Here is a 21,844-nt window from a genome sequence, read left to right on the forward strand (position 1 = left end):
TTCTTGCATGTTAGCCACAGTTCTCACTGATGGGGACAGCACCGAAGGAATTTGCACTGTTTTCCTTTAAAACTAGCAACAGCGAGAACATGATGCTGTTCTGACCTTTCCTCAGCCTCCTGACCTACAGGCTCACAAGGCTACATTCAGAAGGTTTGAGTGTGTGCTGCTTCTTCAGGCCACAACTAAACTCTGCTATTTCTTGACTGCATGTCTTGCTGTCCTAACTTACAACTGACGATTGGTTGAACCCCACTGATATCAATGCAGGGTGCTAGTTTTTGAGTAACCAACCTCTTCCTGAGCTCAGCTGGGATTAGGTGTAGTCTCTTCTGTTTGGCCTGACAACAATTTGTTAGAATTCCTCCCTTTTACCTGCACTCAATTCTGCCCCCTCATGTATGTCTGTTCCCTGTAACATTTCAGGTGCCTACAGTGTCTGCTGTTTACCATGCGGGAGATAACTGTGATGTCTCTGACACCCATTTGTTTGGGGAACGGGTGGTTTTGATGGGAACAACTGTCCACAGAAGAACATAGCAGACACCATACAGGCCTGGAAGCTAGGTAGTCCTAGGTCTAAACCTCTGACCTCTGACTTGGGGTGCTAGTTCCCAATGCATTCACTGCATAGCAATGAACAAGTCACTTCCCCTGTCACTGTTTCAGTTGCCCCGGGTGAAATTTCACAGAGATGTTGGGAGGATCAGTGTTGGCTTTAAAAAACGCACTGTGCATCTCTTAGGCTATGTTCACACTGCAGTCATGGAGTGTGACTGCCCGAGCTAGCTTCAATCTAGCTAGCTCAGGTCCCGGAGCAGTGATGCCATGGTAGCATGGGTTTCAGCCTGGGCTCTACAAGCCTGCCCGGAACCTGGGTAATTACCAGGGTGACTAGACCGCACTGAAGCCAACACTGCCCCAGAGCTCCACTGCTCCAGCACCCTAACTAGCCAGATTAAAGCAAGCTCGGGTATGTCTCCATGAGCTGCAATCACACGCCTGGACTGCAGTGTCGACATCCCCTTAGCCTGAGCCAGATCTGTACCAAACAGTGTTAATTTGCAGCAACAAACAGGAATTGACGGCATGTTTCCAAGAGGCAATCTGATAGATTCTGTTCTGACTTGCCTGATGCAATTGTAATGCGGAAATGCAAGGTGCTGGGGTACCAGGCAACATCTTATATGCAAGGGCCTAGATGCCTAAAGGTTGAGACAGGAATCCAGGGTTAAGCCCCTAAATAAAAGTGGCCTGATTCAAAGTTCAAAGGTGCTGAGCACATACAGCAGAGAAGACGGCACCAGAGACCTCATGCTGGCTGTCGGCCAGGCCACTCAGATGGTGATTCAAAGAGAACCTTTTACAACTCCAAAGGGTCAAGGGCCTGATTCGGAAATCCCTACTCCAGCAAAACTGGTATTGAAGTTGCTGGAAGCTTTGCCTGAGTAAGGTCTTTTGCGCGGCAGGATCGGGCCCCTCATTTTCAACAGAAGTTGTAACAGAAGTAAGAGCAAAAACCTACTTTTGCATGTGCAATGAAGCATTTGCAAAGAGGTATTTGCACATGCAAGAAGGGTATATGCACACCCACACATGTGCTCCTTTGCATATGTAAACGACACTGCAACTCCACATTGTGTGTAAGCGAATTTAGTTATGCTTGTGTGCAAGAGCAAATGCAGGTGCAATGGGAGAGTGTGAATTTGTGTAGGCCACTGCCCACTCCCTTGAAAACTTGGGCTAAACATTCTCAGTTAAGTGTCAAACGAATAGCAGGTCATGTGTGGAGGAATACAGTTCATATGGAAACAGTTTTCACCTTCACGTTCCCAAGGGACTGTTAATAAGCTGCTGTAAAATTGTAATTTAATATTTTTAATTGAACTCTATTCTTTGATTGCACATCAAGTTAACACCCCATAGTCCCTCATGCCCCCAAATAAAGAAGCAGGTAACAGAATTTGAGAGAGCTCACCTATACTGCTCTTTGGCCTGCATAATAACAAAATCCCATTTGTAGTTTATTTTTTTATTTAGCAAGTTGTAATGTTCCTGAAATTAAAAAATAAAAAACCCAGTTAGTACAAAATTATGAACAATTGTGACAGACCTGGCAATTTCCTGCAATATGCTTGGAAGATTAAGTTTATGTATTATTGCGGGCCAGGATTGGATGTAACTTCTCTAGAGGAGAGATGTGACAGATGTGAGACCTTGGAGTTCAAAAGACTACACTGAAAATGTAGCAGACAAGTATGGACTTCTGGGACAATTAGAGTGAAGTGTATTTCTTGGGGAATCCCAAGGGAGAAGTTAATGTGAATTCCCCAGCTCTGGTTATGCAAAAACCAGCCTTCTGAAGCTGTGCCCTGAAGAGAGGGCCATTGTCTGCTGATTACCTGTTACAGACGGCCAAGATCAAAGGTCCGAGTTGTATAAAAAAAATGGCTGTACTGCACAGACTTGGGGTCTCGTTTTGGGTGATAGATGGATGAATTTGTAACCACAGGGAAAACAGCTTTATGTTTTGAAGGACTAAAACCTACCAGAGTCAAAGACTGGAATCAGGGGGTGATCTCTGGTAAGCTTTCTAGCATGCGTGTAGGGTTTTTTTTTTTTAATTATTTTAGTATGTTTGCTCTGTAATGCTTAAATGTGCTTGCTTAGAAGGCAATGGGTGGTGACGTATAGCTGCGGGAAATACACGGGTCATCCCCCTCGGACAGGAAGCAAAATGCAGGCACTGGCCTTTTAGGCAGTCTGGCTTGCTGGGGATATCACAGTGTAGGCAGGGACCTATGCAGCCTTAAAATTCCCAGTCAGGAGGGAGGGAAATGTGGGTCTCTGCCCAAGAGAGGAGACAGCTGGGAGCCAGAAGCCTAAAGTGGTGGACCAAAGAGGGTGAATACAGGTGCAATGGCTCTGAAACTGTGACAACACCATTCAGTTCAGAGCTTTTGGTTCTCAACATGCAGAACATGATAAAAACACGCCCTCCTCTCTGAACTAAACAAGGGATAGGCTGGCAATTTGAGCTAGAAAAACTGGGTGGTTCTGAAATGCATTACTATGAACTACATTCACTCTGAATACTTCATTCCAATATTTTGGAGAGGGTAACTGCCCCACTAAAATGATCATTTACTTTAAACACTTTTGTACATCCGCAGCTATTTCACAAAACAAAGGTGCCACTGGGGAGTGCACTGGCAGCTCTTTGTCACTTTCCACCCTCCAATCTCAAGAGCAGCTGGCTCGGAGCTGGCAAAGGCACAAACAATAGAATGACTTCCTACCTTTTCATACTCTTCCAAAATCCCTTTCCTCTTAATATTTTTCTTGGCTAGGTAGATTGCTGGGAGAAAAGCAAAAAGGTTCAGTTACGAGGCAGATCAATAAAGTTAGTCCCTGGAACTGGCAAGCTGACCCTATGACAAAGAGTGGACCATTGTCCATCGTGACATCTTTCCCAGACACAAGCTCCAATCTCACAGAAGCCCACTCAAGAAAGATGTCCTTAGGGGCTACAGTCTGTCAAGGATGCTCCACTTGTCGATACAGAAGTGCAAGAATGGCTATCCTGCCTTACTCTCGAGCTTGATGTGGTTGATTATGCAGCTATATGTCAACAAATTGTGCCTTCCTTAAGGCCTGGGCCAAAGTACATTGGAGTCAATGGAAGGGTTTCAATTTGTCTTCAATGGGCACTGGATCAAACCCTTAAAAGGTTAGGAATATTTTTTTTTCCAATTTGGGGGCAATTTTGTTGTTGTTATAAAGCTTTTAAAATATTTTCTTTTAATGTTTAAAACCAAACTGGGTTATTTTCAGAAGGCGAGGCCTTAGGATTCTAGGACAAATATATAAGGTACAAAAGTATCAGGTAAATAAAAGCTGGTGACCTAGGCGTTGGGAGCAACCCCGCAATGAACAAATCAGTGTGCACAGGTGCCAACTTTCCTTGGCGCCGGTGGGTGCTCGCGCCCCCCCCGCCCCGACTCCGCCCCCTCCTTGCCCCTATTGGACCTCTTCCCAAATCCCCGGTCCCGCCTCTTCCCTGAGCACACCGCATTCCTCCTCCTTCCCCCTCCCTCCCAGCACTTGCTGCACAAAACAGCTGTTTCGGGTGCAAGCACTGGGAGGGAGGGGGGAGAAGCAGGACTCGGCGGCACGCTCAGGGGAGGAGGTGGAGGCGGTGAGCTGGGGCGGGGGGTGGGGCAGGGAGCTGTCGGTGGGTGCAGAGCACCCACCAATTTTTCCCCATGGGTGCTCCAGCCCCAGAGCACCCACGGAGTCAGCGCCTATGTCAGTGAGTACCCTAAAGCCCATGAGCAGCCCTATAATAATAAACCAAGATGATCAACCCAGTCTGCATAGCCAGAACAGCAGGACCTAGAGAAAACACTTAAGAGTATCATCAGCATCCACCTGACTATATGGGAGTGTGCTGTACATCCTCACGCTCCATTCAGCTTTCACAGAATAGCTATAATGTTAACACTTACCATAGTCGGTATCATCTGCTGCCCACTGCTGGGTGGGCCAGAAATATGGTGTCTGCAGAAAGAAGCCAAAAACAAAACCTCAGTTTTCATGTAGCCACCATCAGCTGCATCTGGCTCTTTAAAATCATTACATTTGTTGGTATCATATTGGCTACGTTGTCTTTTTGTGTAAACAGAAGGAGGAGGGAGTCACCTGCTTTGCAAATATGCTACAAAAAGAAGCTTATCGTTCCCCATACTTCTACCATTTAAGAGGCTGAATCAACACACACACAAAATATCCATATTCTTAGCTCAGCATAAGCAGTTAGGAGGATAAAACAAGGCTATTTTTGTTGTTGTTATTAAATCAGGTTTAATGGAGTGTCAATTACATATCCACTTCCTCTGCTTTGACAATCAGTTATTGTTAACAAGGTGAGACTTTCAAAACCATGCAAGCTTTCAGAACATCAAAGTGCATGCTTATGTCTTACTTTGCAATGTTCTCCTTGATATTGTCAAGATGTTGGAGCTTGGATTGGGGAACATGAAGGGAACCAGACAACTGGTATTAATAACCTCATTTGAAAACTATATGATAGTGCCCTAATCTCTCATTGTATGTGGAGGCAAGTCCAACCATGAACCATGATCCTAATTGCTTATCACATCCTGTTTCTACAGTGTATTCTATTTGCTCATCATACTGTCTCCTGAAATTGTTCCAGTGATTTCATTTGCTAGTGTACAAGCTGCCAGGGAAAATACATTCAGAAGGAACCACTGGCGTTTCAAAGCTACAAGGAAAAGTCATTTAATTATACCGAAGCACAGAAGCCTCCATTTCTAAGCCAAGATGTAGGGTACATTATGTCCAGCCAGCATTCTCTGTCTAAGATATGACTTGCCTGAAATCTGTAGAGGCTGCTATCTGTTTTGAGGGTGAGGTTTTTCGGCTCCTGCAGAGGGTAGATGTATCCATACTTGACAATTAGATTCCCCAAGTTTAGTGCCTCTAAAAAAAGAGAAGTCAGATATATTGATGATACAAAGAGACTGCAGCAAATTTCAGAAGCAACCCACTACCCAGGAGAGAAGAATGTAGGTTGCATCTAACAACGAATTATAGTTTCACGATTCAAAGCTATAAAAGCATTAGATGGTTACGCTCCTACCTTCCTCAACGATTTTCAGATGCTGGATAATCCACTGCAGTAAATCACTACCTGCAAGGCAAAGAAAATACCAGACACTATAAATCAGAAGTGGTGTGCAGCCCACAGAGTCCTGCACTACAGTCATCATCTCCAGTATGGAGATGGAGGCTGTGAAGACTATAGGTCCTAGCATGCCAAGCCCTATCTTAAGCCAGGCAACTGGCACATATTAAAAATTAAGGCAACTGCACTGCATTCCCATTTATTCAAAGCAGGTGTGACCCACAGGCTTCTGGCTAATTGCCAGTCCAGCTCTTGGTCGGGTGGTAAATGTACAGTCAAACCCATGCAGTAAAAAGGGATCCTGCAGACTACAGCAGGCCCTTCTCAGTTATCACACTGTCCCTTGATGATGGTACTTGATCTGATGTTTTCCCCTTGTCAAACAGATCTCACCCATTGGTCTTCTCAGCATTTCCTGTGTCACTCAACTAACTTGGAAGGACTTCACAGCTAACTGGAGAGCAGAGCATGCTCTGAAATGATGTGAGCACAGCGCCACTGGAAAGTAAATTTACCATGCTTGGGGCAGCGGGGGAGACTAGTGCAGAGGAGCCCAACGACTGTAGCTCCTCTGCCCTACGCTCCTACAGCCCCCACAGAGATGGAAACCCATGAAGCCACCAAAGAGGGGCTGCTGCTGCAAGTCAGGGGCACCGGAACAGGAGGGGCCAGAGGGCCATGGCCCCCACTTTTAATCGTCCCTAAGGACGAATGATGGGGGGAAAAGGGGTGGGGTCTTAGGGAGAAGAGGCTGTGCGGGAACCGGGTCTCGGGGGAAGGGGCAGAACAGGGGCTGGGGCCACAGTTCAGGTGCCGGTGGGGCCCCCCGCACTGTTAGGAAGCTTCTGCCACCCCTGCTGCAAGTGGGGTAAGAGTCACCCCTCTGAAGAGAGCTGACGCCAGGCCTACGCATTATTAAGCCCTCAAAGTAGAGATTTAGTGGGACTTCAGCGATCCATAGGCCTCTTGTGCTGGTTCTCTGAATAGGGTGAATTTCACCCAAGGGAGCGCATGCCACAGAAGCAAAATACCCACATCCTTCTGTAGGTCTAGCCTTGTCTGCTCATGTATGCAGAGAGGAACATGAGGCCCCTAATCTCCCTGTGGCGTAATTGCTCCATGTGTACGTGACCGATAATAATACACACCTGTTTCCTTCATTCATGGAGCGGTGAAATTCACCTCAGTGCAGAAGGCCAACAAAAGGCAAGCACAGTAAAGTCCCACTTAAATCCTAAATGGTGCATTATGACAGGGTGTACCAGGCCTCCTCTAGCCTGACACACCCGCCCCACGGAAGAACGTCACTTGGGAAAGAGGGGCAGTGAGTTTAGTCCTCCAAGCACTGCCTAGAGATGCCACACAGGCTCTTAGTACCAGCAGAACCAACAATACTTGATTCCCTCCCCAGCGGCTAGACGGGAGAGACAGAGGCAGCAGCCAATCAGGATCCATCAGGCGAGATAAGAAGGCTTTGCCTGCTTCTTCACGGGGTGGGTGTTGGTTGAATTTGGGGCAGAAGAGGAGCTCTCTGGTTCTAACCCAAAGCTCCCAGGCCTGGGTCAGGGCCTAGCAATCCGACTGCACCTTCAGCTGAAGCGTGCAATGAACTGTTTATTTTTTGTTGTGGAGTTGAATTGCCTGGGTGGTCATTTTCAGTTGAGTTTCAATTCACTGCTAGACTAGCAAGGCGCTTGCTGTTTGGGGAGGCCTTGCTCCTAGACAGTTTTGATGTACACAGGCCATGTTTGGGCTGAAGTGGGACTTGACAGAGGGGATGAATTTCAGCCTAACGGCTGCGAAGTACTTTGAGATCCTGAGATAGAAGCACAATGGAGGGGCAAAGTATTATCACTACTTAGATTGTAAGCTCTCTGGGGCTGGGGCTGTCTCTTTTGGGGGCCTGTCCAGGACTAGAGCTGCTAGGCGCTATGGCAACACAAATAACAAATAATAGTAATTGCCCCTTACGTGAGGCACCCAGCCAGTCTCGGCACAGGGTATTTTTAAACATCTTCTAGCTACTGCTATTGTGCCTTTAGATATCTCCAAAAGCCTCCATTTTAAAATTCATATTTCTGCTGGTTTTTAATGACTATCTTTCTGCCATAACCAAACAAAATCTTTTATAAAGACTAACAATTTTCAGCGTAGCTAGTGAGTCTCCACATCAAAACCCAACATAATTGGAAATGTGAAGTGGATGTGTTCTTTGTAAAGGTGAACTCATAGGGAACATTGTATTGCCAGCATGAAAAGGAAGGGAATGCTCATCAGGAATCACACAACTCAATTAGAATCCTTACTCGCAAATTAAATTGAAACATAAAGAAACAATTCAGGTTTCAAAGGCTGGAAATGTATAACTCAGTGATATAAAAAGCATTCATGAATCCAAGTTGAAAGGGGATTTATCGTTTGAATAGAAATACATTCAGTAGGCAGGGAGGTAGAAGGCTTGGGGAATTGGTAATGGGGAACAGAGTAGAGCTGGTTAAAAAATGTTTTTCTACAGGAAGTTCTGGGGAACAAAAATCTGTTTTGCAAAATTTTCCATGAGAATTTTTGATTTTCAAAAACAACATTTTCAGTGAAAATGGTTTTAAAAAACTAAAAATGTTTTCAGCCTTTTAAAACCATTTTTGTTAACAAAAATAACTGTTTTTTTATTTAAATGTTTGGGTTTTAAAAACCAAAAGCCAGAAGTTTTTCCTGAAAACTGAACCAAAAAATGAAAATGTTAAAAACTGTAAGATTTTGGTTATCAAAATATTTTCAGTTTCCATTTTTTAGACAAAATTTAAAAAAAACTGAAAAATTTCAGTCAAAATTAAAATTTATATTTTTCACTTTGGTCAAAAAGCTATTTTTGTCAACGATATATTTTGATCAAAAAAATATCAACCAGGACTAATACAGAGCCCCTCATTTTTAGGTCGGCATAGGTTCAAATCTAAGAATTGTTACCATCTGCTGGCTATGTGACATGAGTTTTGTGGGCCTCTGTCCAGACATCTCCATCACAAGAAACGCCATCTGAACTGACACTAAATGGCCAGTCTTATGCAAAACCACGTCTGGAATGGGTCATGGAAACGGAACTACCCTCTCATAGCATCAGATGACAATATCAGCACCACTTCTCTCTTATCATGATGGTCAGGGAGTGGTAGTGATGGACTTTGAAGGGGACCCAGCTCAGTCATCCTGGGCCAGAAGGCTGGTGGCTGTAACAGGGACCTCAAAGGTGTGGGGTGTTAAGGAAAGAAATGGGGGGGGAGGGATCTTCCAAGAAGAATCCCTCCTCCCTAGAAGAAAATGTGCCCAAAAGAGCTGTTCTTTGGAAACCATGGTTTCCCTATTAAGGAAGTTGGTGATGAGGTGGTTGTAGGGGCATGTGATGGGTCAGGGTGGCTGTGTTAGGTATTTTGGTTTTAAACCCTCACCCCTGCACAGAGGGGCCACATGAGGTCTGGGAATCATTTAAACCCCAGTGATCTGGCTTACATGGGAGAGGTAAGCGATGCATAGGTCTTGTGCGCATTTTCCACACAGGGGTGCATTTCTCCCATGGGAATTCCCTAGCGTATGCAATGCATGTGCTTTCCTGTCACCTGCTCTCATGGAATGGGCAAAGGTGTGGCCAAACGATGTCACTGGGGGGCAGGAGTAGGCCTGCAGCCCTAGAAAGAGTGTCTGGGATAAAAAGGGTTCAATGATGAAAGAAAGACAACCTTCACTCGGCAACAGCCTGTCTTAAAAGATAAACCCAAATGCACAGAGCACAGTTCTGCTGTTGCTGCTTTAGAAGGCCACCTCTGTTAAATAACTGATCTTTGCTAGCCCCTTGAGTCGTTTCACTGGTTACCTGCTTTTGCAAATAATACCAAGTGCTTTCTCTTTCAAAATTCCCTTTGAAATAAATTCTGTCATTGAGTTCAATGGGTGTTAGTACCTAGCTTCTCTGTCAAGAGTGGTCAATAAGACATATCAGAGGGAAGCCAAGTTCCATGTACTGAAATGTACTTCAGCTTTCAAAGGCCTCTCAAGATGATATGGCCTGTATCCGTCAGCCATACATAAAGTCAGCGTCAGCCTCCACTAGCCCTTTCCTTATCTTCTGAGGAGCAAACAAAACTCTGAAGCTCTCGCCATTTAAACAAGGCCAGGCTAAATCGCATTCGGTCCCTGATCAATTACTAGCCTCTCTCTTCAAAAGTCACCTACAGCTGCGGATTGAAATGTTGACCTTTCCTGACATTATACTGATTACTTAGCCTTGTACTAGGTGCCTGGAGCTTTTATCCCACTGACTGCTTCCTTAAATAGATCAAATTAAAAGATTATTCTGTCACTCCTACCTAGAGAGCTCTGTTCGTAAGTGCTCTCCCTAAAAGACACAAATTAAACATGGGTGACTATCTGCCTTTTGCAAAGAAATTCTGAAACTTTTTAGGGATTTGGCATGCACCTACGTAGTTTCCTGAACATGAAGAGCCAAGTTCTCTGCATTGCCTGCAGTGGAGTTGTGCCCATTTACACCACACACTCTAGTAATAATGCTATTGGAAGATGTAGGGCTATATATATGCTATACATCTCTTCACTGACTTTGTGCTACACCTGTTTAAGCAAACAGAGGGTCTGCCCCATAGTGTGTAGAAGGATAGAAGGCACGGTCTGAGAATAAGATTGATGGCCAGGACCTCCCAAGTTCTGCCAGCTATTCCCTGCCCTGACACCAATTCCCATTGTGCCCTTGAGCAAGTTACTTAACCTATCTACCTCAGTTTCCCCATCCAGAAAATGGAGAAAGCAATATTCCCCTACAGATCTTCAGGGCCAAACCCTCCTCTCAGTTATCCCTGTGCAGCCCCAGGGCATCACTGGAGAGAAGGATTTGGCCGAGAAGAACTGCAGGACTTTCTGCCGTCCTGGGTTCCCAAGGGCTGCAGAAAAGGGAAAGCTAGAGCAGAATTTGGTACAAGGTGTGCAAAGCAGTGAGTATTTATAGTGTAATATTCTTCTGATGGTTTCTAGGAGAGGGAAGTAAAGGTGTTGATAGTGTATTTCCAGCGACGTGTGAAAGGAGCTGGCACACACAAAAGGAGAGTGTGTTCGTAGCTGACGGTAATGACAAACTTGGCACATCAAAGCACAGCTACCTGTCTGTTTCTTCTTCAACCTATTCAAATGAGGAAAAGCTGTAATTTAGAGGCACCGAAGTGGGTTGAATATTTTGCTCCTCTCCAGTGAATTCAAGAAAAATGATTATTACCAGAAAATGCTCAAAGGGGAGATTAATTGGTTGCTATTCATTTCTAAAACTCCATATTACAGTCTCGTATCGCTCTGCCCATTTTAATTCTTTCTGGAAATGTATATCCAGATGTGATGAGGCACACTCTCATCGCCTGTTAGATGTGGAGTTAAGAGCCAGTGAGTGCACCTATGACTGACTGATGGCCTCCTGCCCACTGGGGGGTGGAAGTAGGTAAGGATCATTAGGTACCTGAGCTTCACAAGGAACTGGAGGGAACTCAGTAGGGAGGAGACTGCAGAGGGGACAGGATTCTCCTGTGGAGAGAAACCCCCAGAGAGCAGGTCAGGCTCCTGTCAGAAGGGAGCCCTGAGGTAGGGTCAGTAAAAGCACTTCAGTGGAAGCTGAGAGGTGGAAGGATGGTTCTTCCAGCAGAGAAAGGAGGAGCTAGGCGGACCTGGGGAGAATCCAGAGGCCTGGGAACCAATGGGAGGCTGCATTAGGCACAAGCTGTAGGAAAGCAACATGGGGGAGGTCACAGGAAGGAAGTGGCCCAGGGAAACAGCAGCAAGTCTGAAGAAGCCGACCTGCCTGCTCAATACAGGGTTCCTGGGCCAGAACCCAGAGTGGGGAGTGGGCCTGGGTTCCCCCACCAGTCCCTCAAGAAGGATCATGCAAGCCCATTGGAAGCAATACTGAGCTCGGGGTGAGGCTGATGACTGACCCCAAAGGATGGGATGGAGGCTCTTTTGTATTGGGATGTCTTGTGAACTTTCAGTTGGACCTTCTTGTTACCCTGGAAGGGGACTGAACTTAGTGACTTGACCAGAGAGCTGAGCCACGGAAGACCCAGCAAGAGACAGACGGCCTGCAGGAGATGCCAGGGACAAGGACCCCTTGCAGCATTATACCCTGACACAAGGGGACGCGACAGGTGGAGAGCACATGACCTTACGCCATAGCTATTGAAGATCTCTCCGAAGTAGGTACGTAACAAGGGTGGAGAAGGGAGCAGCTCTGTGTTCAGTTCTGACACAGTGTGACTTGTCAAGGCCATATGAGCAGTCATTTGTTCTTAACTAGGAATGACCTTCCTCTCTGCTGCTTTAAGGGCTGGGGTGAACTCCTGTGCCCATTTAAGTCAATGGGAGTTTTGCCATTGACTCAGTGGAGCCAGGATTTCAGCCCAGATTCCCAAAGATGGGTGCATGAAACAACAGGCCTATATTTGCAGACACTTCTCGTAAGTGGGCAAAATGTCTGATGTGCATGCAGAAATAACGTATTTGTACAGGCACATGGCCCATTTTAGGCTCCTATCTGGCACACACTGCCTTGTCTATCCTAGAGGTTTAGAACATTCGTTAGAATGTATTATAGTAATACACTTTTAAACCAGCATGGCTAAGGAGTTTCTGCCCAGCCTACTCAGAGTTAATCCCCTCTCAGGGGGTTAATTGTATATTAAATGCTCATTTGCGCTGCACTTGTTTGACAGAATTCTCAGCACTCTTTACACTGACAGATCCAGCCTGTAACAAAGGAACAATATTCCTCCCCAGTGATGGTAAATGGAGAAAGGGTCTTGATTTTTATCCCTAACAAACAGTGGCCTCATGCTGGATGATGAATAGTTGTGTAAACAAAAGCTAACCAAGAATTTTAAACAGCCTGTCTAAAAGCTCCTTCCCCTCTCAACTGACCAGCCTGTAGTCACCTCTCTCATTTGATGGCATCATTTCACTAGTTCTCCAATCATCCATAGAGTCTCCTGGGTGGACAAAACCTGTCTTTCCGGTGTAACCAACAAGCAGATTTTTTATTATTAACAAAACTCTCTCAAGTCTTCTGTATGCATCCCAGAGTGATAAAATAAAGGGGGGGAGGGCGAAGGTTACAAGCCCATTTTTTTCCCTTTTTTGCCTAAAACCACCAGCATACACGACAGGAGCATAGCCACGGGTGGGCCTGGGTGGGCCATGGCCCACCCACTTACCATCCAGGCCCACCCAAATTGCACCCAGACCATCTCCCCAATGGGAGCGCCGGGCTGGTGGGTGGAGTGGGGCAAGCCCCAGTGCCCGGACCCCGCTCCCTGCGCCCAGATCCTGCTCCCCAGCGGGAGCGCCAGGTGGGCGGGCAGAGCGGGGCAAGCCCCCGCGCCCCAACCCCATTTCCATGGCAGGGGCGCACAGGGACTACAGTCAGAAGGGGTGGGAGGGACCCCCACTTGTCCTGGCCCAGGCCCCACAAAACCATAATCCCCATAAGTGGAGGTGGCCCCCCGTCATTGCCCGCCCACCCAAAAGTGAGGCCCACCCAATTTTCCTAGCCTAGCTACGCCACTGATACATGGTGATGGGAGCCATATAAATTGCTTGTAAATAGAATAATAGTAAGAGAAGTCAGTTTTTGGTTCATTACCATTTGTATGAAGAAACAGGCTCTTCTCCAGAGGCTCAGAAAAATAGCAGGGTAGTGCCATTGGCATCTTACCTGTCATAGCATGTGGAATATTTGTGATCATCACCCTCTGAGTGTGCATTTTGATGCCAGTGTCTGGATTCTGCATCTCCATGAGGAGGGCTTCGATCTGCAAAGCATGATGGGTATAAGCAGTTTTGTGAGAACAAACAGGAGGGCAAAACAACAGCACAGCCTGACCTGGTCCATTTTGTAAAGGCAACTAATCCAGACTAGCACAAAGAGAGAGAATTAAGGGGCTGGGCTCACCCCCCCCCATCCCCTCCCTCTTTCATAGAAGCTGCTTATGTGAATATGCTACTTGTACAGGCACGCTAGCCCCAGTGGGCAATCCCGCCTCAAAGTGCCATCTTGCAACCATTCCCTGCTAGGCTACCCCATAGGAGAGGCACACGCCTGTGATTAGCTTACCTGGCCACTGGATGTGGCTGTTCCACACGAATTCGGCTAAGAGAGAATTCAGCTTGGCTTTTTCAGAAGAGATATTGACCAAGGACAAACTACAAACATTGGTTCCTTTTTGTTCTGCTAGCAATTTGCTGGGGCATCAAGAGAACTGTTGCAATACCAGTGGGGGTGAATAATAACCAGGCAGCTAGCTCCATTGCATACCTATCCCCTTTTGCTTAAAGACTAACTTGAAAGTGCATCACTCATGGGGTGAATTAGCAAAGGTGTCCACACAGACTGGGTGAAAGCCAAACCCAAGACTGTCTGTTTCAGGGCCTGCAGAGAATAGCTGGGGTGGATTTTTAAAATACAACAGCAGCAAAAGTACGTTCCACGGCTAACGGGCTGTGCAAAAAGTGCAGGTCAGTTGGAGCCTGACGTCAAAGAGAGCTCAGGGTGGCCAGCACCTCTCAGGCAGCACTCAGCATCCAGCAGGTTAGGAAGATGGCTAAGGCGTCCTCCTTTTCTTGACTACAGAAATAAGGCACAGCTCTGAGCAAAGAGGCAGCTTTGGGGTTCTTCCTCCCTTTTTGTGGACCACTGAACACCACTCTCCTCTCACAACGGTGAGATCACCAAAAACCCCACTGAAGCAAGTGGAATAACAACAGTGTAAAATGCCTATAAGTGAGGGGAGAAACGGGCCCATCCTGCTGCTATTCTGGAGCTCTTATAAAGAGAATAGCTCACTCCTGCACTAACACTTAGGCCCAGATCCTCAAGAGTATTTAAGCACTACCTCCCACTGATTTCAATGGGAGCTGAAAACAATGGGAGTTATGTGACTAAACACCTTCAAGGTTCTGGGCCCTCCGGCATGATTTTTAAAGATAAGTGAGGCACCTAAAGATGCAGATAAGCTCCCAGGTGCCTATCTGCATTTTCAGCCATCCAAATACCTTTGAAATCGTCCTCTCCGCCCTTTTTTAAAGAATACAAAATAACGTTTTATCCCTTTCAAGATTTGATTTCCTTTTAGCTACCAGACTTTGCTCTGAAGATGGAGGAAGACAGAACAGTTGCTCTGAGGAGAGGAAAGATGGTCCCATGCTTAGGGCATTAGCCTGTGACTTGGGAGACCTGGATTCAATTCCTTGTTCTGTCCCAGACTTCCCGTGTGGCCTTGGGCGAGTCATTTAGCCCCTCTGTGCTTCTGTTCCCCCCCCCCCTGCAAATGGGGATAACAGCACCACCCTACCTCCCAGAGGTGTTGTGAAGAAAAATACACTGAAGATGGTGAGGTCCTCTGACAGTGTAGCAATGGGGGTGTAGAAGTACTGAAGATAGCAGGTGTGCAGAAATCTAAAGATGCAATGCACAGAAAACAAAACCATGACAGGTAAGTTACAGAGCTGCGAACACCACAGTTCTGACCCCTGCGAGTCCCAGCAGCTTCAGTGGGAGCTGTGCCTTTCAAGACCTGGTCCTTTGAGCCCATGTTCCATTTTGACCCCTCGTGTCTGGAGTGGCTGCACAGGGCTCTCAGCATCTCCCTGCTGGGCCTTTACTAGTCAAGAGCCAATAGTTGGTTCACAAAACCCACTCAGTCTTCTGGTGCAGGATGTTCTCTTTTCCTAATGAGCAAATAGCTCCGGAGACTTGTAGCTTTCCTACCCCTGCTGAGCACCCTCTGGTCCTTTAAGAAATAACATATATCAAAAGAAACAAGCGAGACAAGCTAGGGAGCTACATCGGGGGGTGCCTGCTGATTCGGCTGCAAACTGCGCACTTTGCTGATCAAAACTCAGCAGGTCTTTTCCTCTTCTCCTAAGGGAGCCGGCTGCTTATTAGGGATTCCTAGAGATTAGAAGTTGCCATCAGCACCAGCTTGTCAGCAGGAGCAAGAAGGGCTGTTTAAAATACGAGGACATCTGCTTTCTTTTCTGCAGCTTTGTCACATTTTGTAACATGATTTTGCCCAGGAGTGCTCTCTGGATGGTTTTCATTTTGTATATATTGAAGCCACATCTTGGCCTTGGTCCACGGGTGAAGGCTGCCACTGAGATCAATTCACAGCAGGTGAAATTTACCACAGCGCAAAAAGCCAGCACAAAGTATAAGTACAATTGAAGACCCTCGTCAGTCCTATTTTGAGCGGATCAGTGGTTCCTAAGACCTCTGCATAGGGGTGAATTTCATCTCTGGGAAAGCCTCCCTGGTCTGTATTTGGGAGGCCATCAACTGTGAAGAGGAAAAGCAGAATCCTGAACTCAGGACTCGGGGAAGAAGTTTATTATTTGTTTTATGGTAACACCTAGGAATCCCAGTCCCAGTCCAGGGTCAGGATCCCAAGATGCTAGGCACTCTACAGACAAAGAACAAAGCAAACAGTCCCTGTCCAAAGAGTTTACAGTCTAAGTGCAGGAGGCAGCAAGTGGGAAGCAAGCGGGTGGGAGGAGGAGGTAGTACAGTGAACAGAATTTTGAGTGTCAGCTATTTAATCCTCCAACTCGTTACCTGCTTTGCTTTTTCCCCTTGCTTGGAAATCCTGATAAGGAGAGGCTTCTGCAAGTCAAAGCAGCCTCCAAGTGCTAAATGAGCAAGTGTCTCTGGAGCAATCTCCTGCATTGCTGCATATCATGAGTCACCAGCCCAGCCCCATTGACATCTGGCTGCAGCACTCAGTTTTGGTCCTTGGGGGCATCCCCAAATACAAATGATTAAACTCACAATTTCTGCACTCCATCTTCAATACAGTCACTATGTAAAATCCCTTGGCTCAGTGAGGTTTTATAGCTCACTGTTGTGGCTAAGTGGTTGATGCCGTAGCTTATTCAAATGCTGAAGGGCACAACTGCCTTCGTAGGCAGGTTAGTTCTTGTTTCATGACATTGGCCACAGCTTTCATTATGGGGTTGAGGTTTGGGGCTGTTTCGTTTTTACTCATCAGTGGGTTCCAACTATTCCGGGAAATCAAAAAGGGACACAGAAAACAAATGAGTTTGAAGGAGTCTCCCAGGCTATCTGGACCACAGTGTAGGAAACCTCCAAGATAGATCTGGTGGGCACGAGAAGTCTTCTCCAACATAATCTCCTCTGATTGCTCCTTTTCTTCCATCTGGCATTTGTGTTTCCTTGAGGGGCGTGTTTCTACAATAATATAGCATAAAACCCCCCTGCAGATAGCCACAGGAAATAGAGAAGCATGTTCCCCTTATGGAGGCGGAGGTGTTTAATGCTGCTTCAAAATGTAGGTTTGTTTCCTTGCAGAAAAATAGCCTTATTGGAAGGCAATGTATAGAAATGGGATTTTTTGTCCCTGTAGGATTGTCAGTTGTATTTCAAATGCTCACCTCCTGCTTCAACTCTTGTATTGTTTGTATTACAATAACACCTATAGGACTCCACCAAGATCAGGGCTGCATTGAAGTAGTCACTGAACAAACACATAATAAGAGACAGCTCCTGACCTGAAGATCTAAATAGTCAAGACAGGCTTTAAGGGTAGGAGGAGATACAGGGCACAGAGAGGCCAAGATCACACAGCAACTCAGTGGCTGACTGGGAGTGGAACCTAAGTCTACAGAATCCCCGCCCAGTACCCTCGCCACTACACCACACTGCTTGTCCTACCATGGTCAATATAAAACTACAATCTCGTCCCTTAACAGTTTTCCCTCCCCACACCCATTCCCTTTCAGTTTTTCAGAAGGGTTTACAGTAGAACCTCAGAGTTACAAACACCAGAGTTAGGCCTGGTCTACACTATGAGTTTAATTCGAATTTAGCAGCGTTAAATCGAATTAACCCTGCACCCGTCCACACCACGAAGCCATTTATTTCGAAATAAAGGGCTCTTAAAATCGATTTCTGTACTCCTCCCCGATGAGCGGAGTAGCGCCGAAATCGATATTGTCATTTCGAATTAGGGTTAGTGTGGCCGCAATTCGATGGTATTGGCCTCCGGGAGCTATCCCACAGTGCACCATTGTGACCGCTCTGGACAGCAATCTGAACTCGGATGCACTGGCCAGGTAGACAGGAAAAGCCCCGCGAACATTTGAATTTCATTTCCTGTTTGCCCAGCACAGGAGAGCACAGGTGAGCACAGAGAGCTCATCAGCACAGGTAACCATGCAGGCCGATAATCGAAAAAGAGCACCAGCATGGACCGTACGGGAGGTACTGGATCTGATCGCTATATGGGGAGAGGATTCAGTGCTAGCAGAACTTTGTTCGAAAAGACAAAATGCCAAAACTTTTGAAAAAATCTCCAAGGGCATGATGGAGAGAGGCCACAATAGGGACTCAGAGCAGTGCCGTGTGAAAGTCAAGGAGCTCAGACAAGCCTATCAGAAAACAAAGGAGGCAAACGGTCGCTCCGGGTCAGAGCCGCGGACATGCCGCTTCTACGCCGAGCTGCATGCAATTCTAGGGGGGGCCGCCACCACTACCCCACCTGTGACCGTGGATTCCGGGTCGGGGATAGTCTCATCAGCCACACCTGAGGATTCTGCGGACGGGGAAGAGGAGGAGGAGGAGGAGGAAGACGAGCTTGCGGAGAGCACACAGCACTCCGTTCTCCCCAACAGCCAGGATCTTTTTCTCAGCCTGACTGAAGTACCCTCCCAAGCCAGTACCCAAGACCATGACCCCATGGAAGGGACCTCAGGTGAGTTTACCTTTTAAAATATAAAACATGGTTTAAAAGCAAGCGTTTTTTAATGATTAATTTGCCCTGAGGACTTGGGATGCATTCACGGCCAGTACAGCTACTGGAAAAGTCTGTTAACGTATCTGGGGATGGAGCGGAAATCCTCCAGGGACATCTCCATGAAGCTCTCCTGGAGGTACTCCAAAAGCCTTTGCAGAAGGTTTCTGGGCAGTGCAGCCTTATTCCGTCCTCCATGGTAGGACACTTGACCACGCCATGCTAGTAGCAAGTAATCTGGTATCATTGCATGACAAAGCCTGGCAGCGTATGGTCCCGGTGTTTGCTGGCATTCAAGCAACATCCGTTCTTTATCTCGCTGTGTAATCCTCAGGAGAGTGATATCGCTCATGGTAACCTGGTTGAAATATGGGAATTTAATTAAGGGGACAGAGGTGGCCCTTCCTACTGGGCTGTTTGCCTGTGGCTGAAAAGAAATCCTTCCCTGTAGTAAGCCGAGCGCGGGGGGAAGGGGGGGGTTTGGCGCTAAGCTTTTCACGTGTGGCTAGCAGGGATCTTCCCTGATACCAGCCACGCGGTGGGGGGAGGGATAAAGCGATCATCCCAGAGAATTGGATGGGCAGGGGTTAGTTTGTTTTCTGCTGCTGAAGGTTAACAGGAAAACCGCAGCACTCAACGGGCTTTGCTTGGTATGTGGGAAAGGAGGACGCAGAAGCCGAAAAACAATGGCTTACCATGGCCGCATGCAAGCCAAATTCTGTTGCCCGGACCTGCGTCTGTGATCTCTAGCAGCAAAGCCACAGGCACTCAATATTAAGAGGTAAAATGCAACCTTGCACAGAAATCACATGTGCTATGTAATGTGAATAATGTTGTTCACCGTGAAAAAGTATAAGCATTGTTCTGTAAAATGTATCTTTTTAAAAAATTCTCTCCTTTTTTCCCTCCCTCCAGCAGCTGCAAATTTTTGAAGCCTCCCTCCTCCGTCCCGAAGGCTATCTCAGATAAGGCGTCGGAAAAAGAGGACGCGAGACGAGATGTTCGCGGAAATCATGGAATCCACCCGCAATGAAAGAGCTCATCTGAATGAGTGGAAGGACACGGTTTCAAAGTATAGGAAAGATGCCCATGAACGTGAGGACAGGAGGGACCAACATGAGGACAGAAGGGACCAATGTGAGGAGAGGAGAGACACTCGAGATGAGAGGTGGCGGCAGGAAGATCAGAGGAGGCAGGATGCAACGCTGGGGCTGCTGCATGAGCAAACAGACATGCTCCGGCGTCTGGTGGAGCTTCAGGAACGGCAGCAGGATCACAGACTGGCGCTACAACCCCTGTATAACCCCCCTCTCCCCTCACCATGTTCCATAGCCTCCTCACCCAGACGTGTAAGAACGCGGGGGGGGAGGCTCCGTGCACCCTCCCACTCCACCCCAGTGGACAGCCCAAGCAAAAGGCTGTCATTATTTTAACCTTTTTTTAGTGGCCTTTTCCTTCCCTCCGATCCTCCTCCCAAACCCCACCCAGGCTACCTTGTCAGTTCTCTCCCTCTTTTTATAATCAATTAATAAAGAATACATGATTTTTAAACGATAGTGACTTTATTTCCTTTGAAAGCAAGCTGTGATCGAAGGGGCAGGGTGGGTTGCCTACAGAGAATGAGTCAATAAAGGGGGCAGGTTTTCATCGAGAAACAAACAGAACTTTCACACGGTAGCCTGGCCAGTCATGAAACTGGTTTTCAAAGCTTCTCTGATGCGCTGCGCTTCCTGGTGTGCTCTTCTAATCGCCCTGGTGTCTGGCTGCGCGTAATCAGCAGCCAGGCGATTTGCCTCAGCCTCCCACCCCGCCATAAACGTCTCCCCCTTACTCTCACAGAGATTGTAGAGCACACAGCAAGCAGCAATAACAATGGGGATATTGGTTTGGCTGATGTCTGAACGAGTCAGTAAAGTGCGCCAGCGACCTTTTAAACGGCCAAATGCACATTCCACCACCATTCTGCACTTGCTCAGCCTGTAGTTGAACAGCTCCTGACTCCTGTCCAAGCTGCCTGTGTATGGCTTCATGAGCCATGGCATTAAGGGGTAGGCTGGGTCCCCAAGGATAACTATAGGCATTTCAACATCCCCAACGGTTATTTTCTGGTCCGGGAAGTAAGTCCCTTGCTGCAGCCGTTTAAACAGAGTAGTGTTCCTGAAGACGCGAGCGTCATGAACCCTTCCTGGCCAGCCCACGTTGATGTTGGTGAAACATCCCCTGTGATCCACCAGTGCTTGCAGCACCACTGAAAAGTAACCCTTGCTGTTTATGTACTGGGTACCCTGGTGCTCCGGTGCCAAGATAGGGATATGGGTTCCATCTATCGTCCCACCACAGTTAGGGAATCCCATTGCAGCAAAGCCATCCACTATGGCCTGCACATTTCCCAGAGTCACTACCTTTCGTAGCAGCAGCTCCATGATTGCTTTGGCTACTTGCATGACAGCAGCCCCCACAGTAGATTTGCCCACTCCAAATTGATTCCCGACTGACCGGTAGCTGTCTGGCGTTGCAAGCTTCCACAGGGCTATCGCCACTCGCTTCTCAACTGTGAGGGCTGCTCTCATCCTGGTATTCTGGTGCTTCAGGGCAGGGGAAAGCAAGTCACAAAGTTCCATGAAAGTGCCCTTACGCATGTGAAAGTTTCGCAGCCACTGGGAATCGTCCCACACCTGCAACACTATGCGGTCCCACCAGTCTGTGCTTGTTTCCCGGGCCCAGAATCGGTGTTCCACGGATAGAACCTGCCCCATCAACAACATGATCTCCAAAGCGCCGGGACCCGCGGTTTGAGAGAATTCTGTGTCCATGTCCATGTCCTCATCACTCTTGTCGCCGCGCTGCTGTCGCCGCCTCCTCCTTGCCTCATTTTTCTGGTCCTGGTTCAGCATAAACTGCACGATAATGTGCGAGGTGTTTACAATGTTCATGACTGCTGTCTTGGGCTGAGCGGGCTCCATTCTTGCCGTGGTATGGCGTCTGCTGTGTTCACCCAGGAAAAAAGGCGCGAAACGGTTGTCTGCCATTGCTTTCATGGAGGGAGGGGTGAGGCTGTACCCAGAACCACCTGCGACAATGTTTTTTGCCCCATCAGGCACTGGGATCTCAACCCAGAATTCCAATGGGCGGGGGAGACTGCGGGAACTATGGGATAGCTATGGGATAACTACCCACAGTGCAACGCTCCGGAAATCGACGCTAGCCCCGGTACATGGACGCACACTGCCGAATTAATGTGCTTAGTGTGGCCGCATACATTCGACTTTATACAATCTGTTTCCAAAAT

At 47.3% G+C, this 21,844-nt stretch overlaps 1 protein-coding gene across 1 annotated transcript in view; it reads right to left on the reverse strand.

Annotated features, from left to right (window-relative positions):
• Positions 1-21,844, reverse strand: part of RGS9 (regulator of G protein signaling 9) — a 69,094-nt gene that overhangs the window by 40,279 nt on the left and 6,971 nt on the right. Inside the window, exons 2-7 of the mRNA XM_065415655.1 lie at positions 13,467-13,563; positions 5,666-5,716; positions 5,399-5,505; positions 4,509-4,560; positions 3,300-3,358; positions 1,979-2,055 (exon numbers count right to left, since the gene is read on the reverse strand). Coding sequence (XP_065271727.1) covers positions 1,979-2,055; positions 3,300-3,358; positions 4,509-4,560; positions 5,399-5,505; positions 5,666-5,716; positions 13,467-13,563 — 443 coding nt within the window. The remainder of the gene's footprint in view (positions 1-1,978; positions 2,056-3,299; positions 3,359-4,508; positions 4,561-5,398; positions 5,506-5,665; positions 5,717-13,466; positions 13,564-21,844) is intronic.

Source organism: Emys orbicularis, chromosome 13, assembly GCF_028017835.1.
Source record: "Emys orbicularis isolate rEmyOrb1 chromosome 13, rEmyOrb1.hap1, whole genome shotgun sequence".
Classification (NCBI taxonomy): Eukaryota; Metazoa; Chordata; order Testudines; family Emydidae; genus Emys; species Emys orbicularis.